The sequence below is a fragment of the Chiloscyllium plagiosum genome, unplaced genomic scaffold, assembly GCF_037043375.1.
Source record: "Chiloscyllium plagiosum isolate Xiang-an unplaced genomic scaffold, Cpla_swu_hap1 HiC_scaffold_28, whole genome shotgun sequence".
NCBI classification, from domain to species: Eukaryota; Metazoa; Chordata; class Chondrichthyes; order Orectolobiformes; family Hemiscylliidae; genus Chiloscyllium; species Chiloscyllium plagiosum.
The window spans coordinates 36,964,170-36,977,226 of record NW_028270166.1 but is presented as its reverse complement, the minus strand read 5'-3'; the positions used below and the strand labels follow the sequence as shown (position 1 = coordinate 36,977,226).

General features: G+C 37.8%; 2 protein-coding genes across 7 annotated transcripts in view; one reads left to right on the top strand and one right to left on the bottom strand.

Moving 5' to 3' along the window:
* Positions 1 to 7,190, top strand: part of chaf1a (chromatin assembly factor 1, subunit A (p150)) — a 52,802-nt gene extending 45,612 nt beyond the window's left edge. For all 5 annotated transcript variants that reach the window (XM_043720962.2, XM_043720959.2, XM_043720958.2 and 2 more), the window contains 3 exons: positions 3,170 to 3,693; positions 5,582 to 5,690; positions 6,809 to 7,190. In XM_043720962.2, coding sequence (XP_043576897.2) covers positions 3,170 to 3,693; positions 5,582 to 5,690; positions 6,809 to 7,041 — 866 coding nt within the window. In that variant the 3' untranslated portion in view covers positions 7,042 to 7,190. The remainder of the gene's footprint in view (positions 1 to 3,169; positions 3,694 to 5,581; positions 5,691 to 6,808) is intronic.
* Positions 7,191 to 8,796: 1,606 nt separating this feature from the next.
* The window catches only part of ubxn6 (UBX domain protein 6), a 36,851-nt gene continuing 32,590 nt past the window's right edge, over positions 8,797 to 13,057 (bottom strand). For both annotated transcript variants that reach the window (XM_087976119.1, XM_043720967.2), the window contains one exon: positions 8,797 to 11,913. In XM_087976119.1, coding sequence (XP_087832245.1) covers positions 11,788 to 11,913 — 126 coding nt within the window. In that variant the 3' untranslated portion in view covers positions 8,797 to 11,787. The remainder of the gene's footprint in view (positions 11,914 to 13,057) is intronic.

Genomic DNA, 13,057 nt, shown 5'->3' with positions numbered 1-13,057 from the left:
TGGAAATGCATCCATTCAACAAACCTGAATACTTAATTGAAATCAGCAGTAATGGATGCAATGCCTGTACCAACCAGAATTTACTTGTCCAGAAAGAAGTGAGTAGATTATCATTCCTCAGTATCTGCAAGGGCTCCATTCCTGAGAACCCCTGTGAATTGTAGAATTTGCTGAGTGTAGAGTTCATTAAAAATTAAGATCATGAAAAAAACGTAATTTTTTTTTGCCTTGGGTTGTTAATTTTTATTGTGACTTCATTTTTGATGCGGAGAGGCACATGATTTTGTGAATACAAATAATTTACTGTAGGTGGAGATGAAGCCCAGGGCGAGAGAAAAGAGTTTGACAGACAAAGACATTATTGGTTGCCAGGGAAGAGGAGAAGTTAAATAGGATATAAATTTTCCTAGTTACTATCAGTTTTGAAAAAGGTTTACTGGACTCAATGTTAACTCTGCTTTCTCTCCACAGATGCTGCTAAGCTTGCTGAGTATCTCCACCAACTTCAGTTTTTGTTTCAGATCTACAGCATCTCCAGTTCTTTGTTTTCTCTTGTAGAATAAATGGGTCTTTTTCATGCTGTCAGCATGTCTGTGAGTCATGTGCCAAAAGGGCTAGTGCTAGGGACTCAACTCTTCGCAATTTATATAAATGATTTGGATTAAGGCACTAAAAGTATGGTAGCTAAATTTCCTGATGATACATAGATAGGAAAGTGACTTGTGAAGAGGACATAAAGAGCTGACAAAAAAAATCGATTATCACAGTGGCTTGCACTAAATCTAAAGTACAGGTTAACAAATCTGAGGAAAGCTAGGACCTCTGGTTGTCTAGTTGACATAACTGGAAAGTACTATGCAGGGTTGACCCAAAATGACTGTCTGAGGCACATTTGTTATTGGGTGTACTTAATGGATTCAAGACTCAGTGGGACTGAGACATTTCCAATCAAAACTTTGCTATTCTGTTCCCCAGTGTTTGCTAATTTAACTGATCAAAATGCTAGGAAATTGCAAAACAGTGTTTATTTTCCTGATAGCTACTTTGGTGATAGAGTGGGGAAAATAACTGAATGCTGTTGGGTATTGTCCATTTACTGTCAAGATTCAGAGTTTATTCCAATGCCCTCCACTTTATACCTCTTGGGCTTCCCAATGACAAATAGCTGCTTAAGCAAGGATTCTAAAGGCTTTTCATGCTTTTGGAGAGAGGCAAAACTTTTTCAGAACTGCAGTGAGTGGACCTCATTATTGTCTCCGGGTCCCATCCCAAAGTGCTTCGTAATAAAAACTCTTTTTAGCATTTGACTGTTGTATGAACCAGCAAGGCATGGTCTCAAGACTAATGAAAGATACATCACTACATAATCTGATTGCAATAGTATTTCTGAAGGATGAGTCTCTGGGAAGGCATGGGATGCCCTGCTCCTCAAATTGCATATTTTTATATTCAGCCAAACAAATATATCTCTCAACATGCACTATTTCCTCTGATAAGTATCAACATAATTTTTTTGTTTGCTTAATTAGCTGAAGTGGTGTTTTGAATCTGCAGTTTTCTGACTTGACCAAAATTGCAGATTCCTCCAGGTTTGTTATTTACCCTCGCACTTCCTGATCTTGTTCTGTATGAGTTGCTCCTAAGACAGCTAGCCTATTCTTAACTACTCCCACTTCCTGTAACAAGGATTCAGCATTTATCTCTATCCTGGCTTATCAGCAATCCCATTGCGGTCAGTTGCCATCTATTCATCCTTACTTCTCCCTTCTCTTTGGACCACATGGTGGCTCAGTGGTGACCACTTCTGCATCACAGTGCTAGAGACCTGTGTTCGATTCCAACCTTGGATGATTATGTGGAGATTGAGTGTACTTTCTCTGTTGAGTTTCTGCTGGGTGTTGCAGTTTTCAGTAGTCTAAAGATGTATTGGTTAGGTGGAATGGCCCGTGGGGATAGGATGGGTTGGGGTAGGATGCTCTTTGGAGGGTCAGTACAGACTTGATGGGCCAAATGGCTTTTTTTCTGCACTCTAGGGATTGTATGATTCTATTCTTCTCCCTCTACTACCATCCTATTATCAGCTTAAATAGCACATTTTCTCAGCTACTTTCAGTTTTGACAAAGGGTCACTGTTGTTCTCTCCACAAATGCTGCTAGACCTGCTGAGTTTCTCCAGCAGTTTAGATGCTGGAGATCTGGAATAAAAACAGCATCCTTTTTTATTTTTGGATTTTATTGAGGATGAATCTCATTTTGGGTTACAAAAAATGCCAAATGTTGCAGTTGTTGTAAATCTGAAATAGGAAAAAAAATCTGAAATATTGGTCAGACCACATTTGGAGTATTGTGCGCAGTTTTGGGCTCCATATCTCAGGAATGATGTACTGACCCTGTACTGGGTTCAGAGGAGGTTCATGAGAATGGTCCTAGAAATGAAAAGCTTAACCTATGAGGAATGTTTGAGGACTCTCGGTTTATACTCTATGGAGTTTAGAAGGATTGGGGAGTAGGGGAGACTCTCATTGAAACTTTCAGAATACTGAATGGCCTGCACAGAGTGGATGTTGGAAAGGTGTTTCCATTGGTAGGAGAGACGAGGACCTGAGTGGACGACCTTAAAGGAAAAACCTTTTCGAATGGAGATAAGGAGAAACTTGTTCAGCCAGAGAGTGGTGAATGTATGGAACTCACTGCCACAGATGACTGTGGAGGCCAGGTCATTGAATATTCTTAAGACGTAGACAGATAGGTTCTTGATTGTCATGAGGATCAAGGGTAGTGGGGGAATGGGGTAAAGAAACTTATCAGCCATGATTTGAATGGCAGAGCAGACTCAGTGGAGCAGAAATCAGGCCATTCAGCCCAATGTCTTATAAGCAGGTCAGGCAACATTTATAGAGAGAAAGGGTCAACATTTCAGATTGAGATTATTTGTCATCGAAGTTTCTCATTTACAGATGCTGCCTGACATTTCAAACTTAGGTAAAATAAACAAAGCCAAACTTTTACTGAATGAGAAATTACTTAATTGTATTATTGCAGCATTGACCTTGAACACATTTTGACCATGTGGGCCTTTGTGTCTTACCTTGCAATTGGCAGTAGGAGTTCATTGGGTGCATAGAAATTCACCCCTCTGTAACTAAATGTGTTTTTTTTTCCTTTTTAGTATTAATAAGCCTGCTTCCACTTCTTCATGGAAATGTGAATGGCAGAAAGGCCATAATCAAAGAATTTCAGGAATGGTACAAACAGAAACCTTCTGCACACATGCTTGCAATTGCTGCTTCTGATTCCTCGAGTCCCCTAGGATCTGATGCCTCTAGACCTCAGACTCCTACAGTGGATGATGACTTGACCATTCCATCCAAGGCAAAATTGCAGCGGCTTATTTCAGAAAATGGAGTATATGAAAAAAGAACAGCTTTCAGGCTGAAGTGTTGGTATGTACATGAAGAGGTGTTGAAAAAATTTAGGATGGAGAATCTTCCTGTTCCAGGACAGTGGCAATATCTCACACAAGTCCAATCTGCAGTCAAGGAGGAAAGTACCATTCCAGCAGCAAGTGGACAGAGTGTTCCTTGTTTGGGAAGGAATACAGGGCAATGTGTAACTGGTTCAAGCAAGAGGAAAACTGCTGGAAGTATGTCCATCAAACAATTTATGCACAAGTTTGTAGATGCTGACGGTCAGGTAAGATCTTGTCCTATAAATGAATTACATTTTGGTTTTCTTAAATGTTGACCCCTTGTATTCTTTCTAATTTAAGAAACCTCTTTTCTCCTCACTTCCACTACATAATGAAGAATAATGAAAAGGTGGTATTTTCCTGAGGAAATCTGTAAGCATTTTATATTAAAGTCAAAAAGTGGCCATTAATAGCAATGAACAGCGGACAAAGTTAGAATTGATTAAGGCAAGTATTTTTGTGGTTTCTGGAGAATGAGGTAGTAGGCTGTGGTAACAAGCACTTGCTATTAATGGGAAGATGAAGTCACATCTGGTGTTGGGCAGAGTAATGGGTGGTGAGGTGAGCAATGTCTGATGGGGAGGGTGTTCACAGGGCATGCCATTGGGGTGATGGGAGAAATTCAGCAAGGCATACAGGAGTGGTCAAATCTTGAGTCTTAAACAACCTTGCTCATACTTGAGAAATGTGTCTATTATGCAATTTCTAAGGTGGCAATCATACAGGTTACTGGAGTGAAGTAAAAAATACATGGATGTTCATAGGAACTTGGATTCCTTACCAAAAGAAAACTGGAGACAAGTTGTGACAACTAGAGAATTGAGCAGCAATTTCTAGGTGAACAGAAGTGGTCGAAACTTATTACAAAATAAAGTCAGCAGAGTCTCAGAGGACCACTGACCTGCTCTCATTAGACAACTGTTGGTGAGTTTAAACTGAAGGTCTCTATGTTTTAGGCAAGAGGTGAGGTTAAGAAGATTGGACCTTTCATGGTGACCTCAGCCAGTACAGGAATTGAATCCACACTGTTGGCATTAGTATGCCTTGCAAATCAACCATTAAGCCAACTGAGCTAACTGGCCTTCGTAGAACTTAGGATTGGCTTATGATTGAATGCTGGCACTATGTTTTTCTGAAGTTGCCCATGTTTAAAGGTGAAATAGATACAAGGAAGTGATTGCCTCTAAATGGGTTTCTCCTTTTACCAATGTAGTGTATGAATTAAAGCAGGAAATTATGGAGCTGGTGCACTGGAGGAAACATTGGAATTTTGTTCAGTTGATGATTCAAAACTTCTAACTAGTATATTTTAAAAGCTTTTGGACATCCCAAGACCCTGCTTCATTGTAGAACCTCATCAAGGATTTGTAACCCATTGCAATCAACAGGAACTCCTAAAAGTGATAGTGTGTTACTGTGGGAAGGATTGTTGCTCAACACAGCAGACATCCCTGCAGTATTAGCTAGGTACCTATACTGGTCATCCTTTTTTCCTTTTCTGAGATTAAGACAGACTACTCTTATGTTAATATTACTGTTAATTGGCAGAGATTAAGATTGTCCAAACTTGTCATGAATCCGATTTATGTTTTGGTGGGATCTGAATCTTACGACCAAGAAGTCTGCAGTGAAAACATGAAATATCTTGACATAGAGTCATAGTGATGTGTAGCACGGAAACAGACCCTTTGGTCCAACCCGTCCATGCCAACCAGATATCCCAACCCACTCTAGTCCCACCTGCCAGTACCTGGCCCACGAAGACGGAAAATTGCAGCTCAGTTCAGTGTTGCAGGAAGGAAATACTTGCAGCAAAAGAAAGACGTGTGGAACACTTAATGTTAACAATCTGTCTCTAGATTGCATTTTCAGTAAAATATTAAGTGTAATTAAAATGATCAGCTGTTTTTTCCCACCAGAGTTAGCGAGATAAGATGTTTCAGTTTAACTTCACTCCTTGCTATGATTTTTATTAAAGTGTACTTTGAAGCTTATTTTATACACAACAGCTTATATCTGGTTTCTGTGATGCATCTCTTTTGCCAATCTTCAGATAACACTGGAGATAATATTGAAAGAATGGATTAACCTTGTGGTGCATTTGTTTTCCAGGCTGAAGTAATGGAGACAGATGGTTTTCAGGCAGATACAGAAGAGGATGATGATGCAGACTGTGTAATTGTTGAGGTACACACGAATAATCCTGCTCCAAACAAAGAAGGTACAGAGTTGACTTTGTTTTTTTTTTGTGTAAAATATCCTCTCTTACAAATTGCTGCAGTGATCAATATGGAGAAATATTTTAAGAGGACTGAGGATTTTAGTTGCAGACAAACCTGTATGCATTATGTGATGCATCCTTGTGCCCTTTATCATATACCCATATCTTTACTATTATTTACAGACAGTCTTAATGGCAAGGTTGTCTCAGTTTTGTATCTGTAGTTGGTTCATCTACTTTTTTCTATTTTATCATCTCTCTTTAACGATCACCTACTTTTAACTTGTTACCAAGTCATGTTTAGATTACATTACTTAGTGTGGAAACAGGCCCTTCGGCCCAACAAGTCCACACCGACCAGCCGAAGCGCAACCCACCCATACCCCTACATTTACCCCTTACCTAACACTACAGGCAATTTAGCATGGCCAATTCACCTAACCTGCACATCTTTGGATTATGGGAGGAAACCCACGCAGACACTGGGAGAACGTGCAAACTCCACACAGTCAGTCGCCTGAGGCTGAAATTGAACCCCGGTCTCTGGCACGGTGAGGCAGCAGTGCTAACTACTGTGCCACCCACTAGGTTTTGACTATTTTAAACACAACTGCTTTCCCAATTATATCAAAGCTGGTCTTTGGTACTGGGTTTCAAATATCAGTTTTGTTTCATGAAACATAGGTGCCACCTGCAATGATGACTCTGCCTTGGGTACACTTGCATGGGGAGATTAAAAGGTCAAACATGTTTTTGTGGTTTGGGTGTCGTAACACTTACCTGGGTAAAAATGGTAGATTTGCTCCCTCAAGGACAATTTCAATCACAAATGTGGTTCACTATTGTTACTAAGTAAATTTAAAAATCTATAATGAATTGAACTGGAATGTTGCACAGTGGAATATGAACTCATGTTGTAAAGTTATTAGATCATTAATTACAACTATACTGTTGAACCCTTGGCTGATTCATTTGAGCATTACATTTTCAGGTTGTTGTTGAAGAATATCTAATTTCCAGAATTTTGATTGTTTATTAATGAGATGCTTATTTTTTTCACTTTCACCTGTTCCTCATTCCCTCAAATCTGACTCCAACAACCTTCCCCCCTCCCCCAGAGAATAAGGAGCAAGCTGCAGATTTATGTGCTGGATTGGTAAAGAGTGAGGAAATGCCAAACAAATCTGGCTCTGAACTGGTCAGCAGTGAGGCAAACCCTGTAATGTTGTGTTGTGGTTTAGCAGCTGGTGATGCGCAGTCCACAGAGCCAAACTCAGACCTGACCACTGAAGAGATGATGGACATTGAACCCTGTGAAAATGCTGCTGTTAAACTTCCCAACAGACTTTGAATTGATTTTAAGATATATATACTAATAGCTGTATGTATGTAGTCTACTTTTTAGAAACTTTTTAAAACCTTTTTCTGTATCATTTCGTAAACTTTGACTTAATACTTGAAGTTCTGTAAAAAAAAACAAATAAAATGGCACTTTTGCAACAGGTTTGTAACTTGATATTTTAACTTCTCTAAACACACTTGTAACTGTAGACTGTGAAAGATGTTTGTATAATGGCATTTTTTTGCAACCTTAGGTCACCATCTCTCCTCGCAGCTCACTAAGGGAAAGGGGTTTAAATATGGCTGTCTGAGCTTGCAAACCCTAAATTTCAGCTTGTGGCCTGATGAGTTTATGATCCCTACGTTTGGAAGCTCTCACTTAAACAGTACTATCCTTGTTTCATTCCAATTTATTTCAGCTTGGTTGACATGATATTACTTTCTATTTTTATAGTGCTATTCAAAATTTGCGATCATCAGCCATGAGAAATTAACTCATTTGTAGATAATGGATGTCCTTTCAAAACACTTTTGCTGTTGATTTTCATGTTTATATTTCTCATCTTAATCCTTATAGCATTCACAAGTCTGAGAAATTTTATTTTAACAGACTTATATGGGTTATTTTTTATTAAAATGGTTGTAATAGAATAGACAATTTTTTTTTTAAATACAAACTCTCTGCTAATCCTACCCAAAGATAACTGAAGGTGAGACACCAGTCTGGCACACTGCTTTTGAAATTTAATTCTCTTAAAAAGCTTATGCCCTTGTGTTCAGTGATTTGTATTTGTGTCTAAACTTGCATTAAAGTCAACCACTTTTCACAAGCAAGATGATCTTGTTGAATCAGCTTTGAGGGATAAGATCAAATGGAAAACTAATTTGTAGACTTCAGATAATTTACCATTGAAATTAAACTGTCAAAAGAACAATCTAATATTGATGTTTATAACAATCTGATTTTTTTGTTTTGTATCTGTGTATATAAAGATAAGATTTGTCATTACCATAAAGCCTGATTAGAAATACTAATGCCCCCATCATCTTCAGAACTAGTGTGTAATGCATGTGGTCCAGTTAATTTATCTACCTTCAGACCTTTCAGCTTCTCCAGCAACTTCTCCTTGGTGATATACTCACCTCTGGTATTTTGCTAATGTTTTCTACTGTGAAAACAGATGCAAAGTACTTATCCAATTCCTCTAACACTTTTGGTCCCCCATTACTACTTCTCCAGCCTCATTTTCCTGAGGAACAGCGTAAACTCTTACCTTTAGATATCTAAACAAAACTCACTCATTACTTTCTAGCTGAACCTCATTTTTCACGTTATTTCCCCCTGCCCCTTTTTAGGTTGGCTGCTACTTGTTTTAAAAGGTTTTGCACTCCTCTGTCTTCTTGCAAGGTTTTCTCTTGTTTTATTTGACTTGCCATGTCAGGAATGTTTGCCTCATCCTCCCCTCAGTATGTTTCTTCTTCCCAGGGATCTGTTTTTACTTTGCCCCACAAATTACTTGCAGAAACTGCTGCTATTGCTGCTCCATTGTCTTCCATCCCAAGCTTTTAAGATTAATGCTGGACAGCTTCTCAAACGTCTTTGTAGTTCTTTCTCCCTTGCCCCCTCCTCATCAGAGCTCTGCTCTACACCAGTTGACATTCACAAAGAGCCCTTAGGACATCATTCTAAACACTAAAAGCTGTATCAATTTTATGTTAAGTACAGAAGAAATGAAAACATGGATCTGTAGGATACAGATCCTAATAATGAAAATAATAGTTTATTACTGAAATGAATTAATATAAACCAAGGATAGGTTATCATGCACTGATTAATGTCCTTAACCACTCAAGCTTCATTCTGAGCTGTACAGTTTTTAAAAGTCTTTGAATCTTAAAATACATCAAAATAACTAATTGAGAATGGGGTACAAAAATGATTAGTTCTTGCAAAATAAGATCTTTCTACAGCACAATTACAGGAAAATACAGTAATTCAGGTGTGGTGTTATTGAATGGAGACATTTATTTAACAAACAGGAATCACTAACTTGAGTCAAGATGACCTCATTTAAACTTCTTGAAGTTGTATTTACCGCATGAATTCTACTGTGTTTAGCAATTGCTATCTGGCTCGTTATGTATACAAGTATGAACTCATGACTTGGTTGTAAGGTTACTAACAAGTAGCTTCATTACCCAAGCTAAGGAAATTTTTTAAAATCCCAAAGAGTAAACACTGACCCAAACAGTGGCTAAGAAAAGCGATGGGTTCAACTGGGACACTTAGTTAAATGCTTACACAGAACCCTGCAGTATTGGAAAACTGTCAGTATTTGTGGAACTGTAACCCACGATGAATAAGCATCAAGGGAAGAAAAGAAACAAAACACTGCATTTGGGATTAAGCTCAAAATGAAATACTGTAAAGCCTTTGGCAGTGTACATCTAATATCATAAACATATGGTGCTTTGCAAATGAAGCATAAATAAACTGATTGGAACTAAAGCTTTTAGTGCTTTAGTGAAGTAGTGTTTTATTTTTGAATATCAGGTCATTCTGAACAGCTATACAAACATACAATGGATTCATAATTTCTTAATATGAACAGAATAACTTATCAACCTGCAGCAAACTCACATTAAATTTAACAGTTGAGAAGGGTCAATTGGTCAGTACTTATTCCCTATCTGAGCATGTATGCACTGCATTGGATGCCATATGTGGTATGGAGATGCAGCAGTCAAAATAATAAACAAACTGCCACAAACTCAAGAGCTGCTGAGGTGTTGGATAAACTGGACATACTATGTATAATTAAACATGCAATCAATTCTGGTTAAAAAAAACCCTGCTGGAATCATGCTTGCAAATTTCTGCATTCCAACTGGATATAGTCAACAGATGATTGAGAACAGCATGTGATTGTATTTTTAAAAATCGGAAGCATATTTACAAGTTTGTTTAAAATAAAGTATAAATCAGTGTTTAAATGTAATGCTTCAAAAATTGCTCAGCAGAAAGATGTGTTGATACCTTTTCTGTAGTGTATGGCTTCATTCTACAGCAGCTTGGATATGCAATAGATATTGTACTCAAGCTATTCAACTAGCAAGCGCTAACAGATGTCATGAATGCAAATATTTTAATGTAATTATCAATCCAGAAATATTGCATTTAATCACACCTAGAGTACATCTGCCTCCTATGTTAAAAGCATCCTTGAATGTTCAGCTATGAGTATCATTTCATAAAATTACAGCTTAAACCCATTTTTAGAAATCTAATTTACATAATAAATAAGTAATGTTACCTTACTGTATGGCAAGCAAAACCAATTTGCAAGCAAATCTATTGATAATTAAGCAATATTGTAGAGGATGAAATGAGGGAATTACAGGGAAAACTTAGACAATAGGTTTTGCTTTTAAATTATAGCATCATTTATCCTCAAAATAAATAGTTAAAGATGGCTTGATTTCTCAAACTCAAATCAGAAGAGGAAATGCTAGGAATACACATTAGACCATCCAGCAAGCAAATAAAGAGGAACCAAGCTACTTCTAAACAGAAACATAACAATGCAACGCAGCTGGAGTCTATGCATAGCTTTCCATTGACATTGCTTGATGGCTTACAATGCTTTCACCCTAACTGGTGTATAGTATGCTGATATTTTTTGTTAACTGCCTATGAGAAAAGGGAAAGCAATTACACTTCACCAAACTTTTCTTTTTCTATAACAATTCCACCTTAGCAATGTCACTATCAACTTTAATTTACTTTGTGTTCACAATAACTGAATCTTAGATTATCACTTTGCAAAAAGGCAACTCAGCGTTTCGTAGTAGACCTATTTACGACACTACAACACCATAGAGTTAAGAACAAACAAAATGCTGGTAGAAATTCAGGTCTGGCAACATCTGTGGACACAGTCTTCTGAAGATGAATCATATTGGACTTGAAATGTTAACTGTTTCTGTATCCACAAGCTGCCAGACCAACTGAGTTCAGCATTCAGTGTTTGTTTCAGATGAAGTATTTGCATTATTTTGCTTTTACAGAATATAAATACTTGCTGAGGAATTATCAGCGACAATGCCTTCATGGTGTAGAGTATCTCAAATAATCAACTGAACAACAGAGACGGAGGTCAGTTGGTAAACTGGCAGTGGAAAATATTCAAGCTACTCAACAGCAGTATCTTATACTATAATAATAAGCAAAGGACATTACTGGTGAACCAACACCAAGGCTAAATCCTATTCAAAACCAAGTTCAACAACAGTGGTTGAATCAATGTTCTCAAATACTTTCTCATTGCCTTCTTTGCAAATAGGTTCTTGTATTCTTGAAAAGCATTCTCTTTCTCACATTAGTTCAAACTCAATATATGGAATTTCTCAAGTATGAGCTGAATCAGTTGAACATCATCTTTGCTAATTGTTACACTCATACAGCTGGGTTCAGACCCATTCAGTTTTTCTTCCCTTTCCAAAAGTATATCCTTAAAAAGGGGCAGGCCACAAGTAGCAACTTGTATTCAAGAAACTACATTAACTGCTGCATGATGTGATGTATTAATATAGCAAAGTATCGTCATTCAATTGTCTTGAATCAAGATACTCCAAATCTCCAAAAATTCTTTGTTCTCCCCCTCCTATTTAATATGGTATTAACAGGACACCCACTTGTTATACAAAATACATTTACAAACAATATTTAACTGAGCATTCAAAGTCTGTTTTTTACTTATGCAAGTGTTTGGATGTTAGACAGCAGTTCTTGTTTTAGCATGCTGGTGTGGCTTTGCCCTGCAGCCTCAAGATTGGCTAGGACCTCTGCATCCCATGTCAAGGTCAACAAGGCAGCTGGAACCTGAAAACAACAGGAAAAATGTCAATGTACAAAGTTTAATATGAGTCTTGAGACAGACTACTTTTGATTATCTACAGTCACTAGATTATAGGAAGGAGGGAGTATTAAGATTTTGCAGGTTGCACGCACAGCAGGTGATAAGTTAAAGCAGAGATACTGGAAATGCATTTGTCAAAGAAAAGGTTGAATCAGAAGCTATATTTGTTTAATTGCTCTAACTGGTGCATGGACCACTAATAGCACAGAGGGAACACTGATCAGGCATAACAACTGGAAAGTAGCATTGGAAAATGTAAGCTATATGAGCAGGATCAGGCCTTTCACCCATCAAGTCTGCAACACATTCAGAGATATGGCTGACCTCAAATCATTAAATCAACTTACCTGCCTTTTCCCAAATTCTTGATTTTCTTACTGATAAAATCTGGCTATTTCAACATTGAATGTACTTGATGGCCCAGCCTCTACAGTAAAGAATTCCAAAGATTCACTACCCTCAGAAAAAATGTGTCCTGTTTTAAATGGGCAATTCCTCACTCTCGAGATGATGCCCCCGAACCAAGACTCTCCCACAAGCGGAAACAACCTTTCAGCATCTATTCTCTCAAGCCCCCTATTAATCTATTTCTCATTAAGGCCTCCTCTCATGGTTTTAAACTCCTATGTCCAAACTTCTCAAACTGTCCTCAAAAACAAAACTCCTCCATGCCTGGTACATCTCATGAACTTTCTCTGGACTGCCTCTGATGTTAGTAAAACTTTCATCAGATAAGGGGACTAAAACTCCTGATGTCACTCGAGATGTGATCCAACTAGCACCTTATGTAATTTTAACAAGACAGCCTTATATTGGTACTTCATTCCCTTTGAATGAAGGCCAATATTCCATTTGCCTTCCGTGTTACCTGAACATCGAAACTACCTTTTGTGTGATGAGAGCACAAGGACCCTCAAATCCCTCTGCTCTGCAGCTTTCTGCAGTCTTTCACCATTGAAATAATATTCAGTTCCTCTATCTTCCAACTGCATAACTTCATGTTTCTCACTTTTTTTCTACGTTTTTGCCCAATTATCTCAGCTGGCTATATTTTTCAAATTGTGTCATTTTATCACTTGCTTTCCCATCTATTTGTGTTATCTGCAA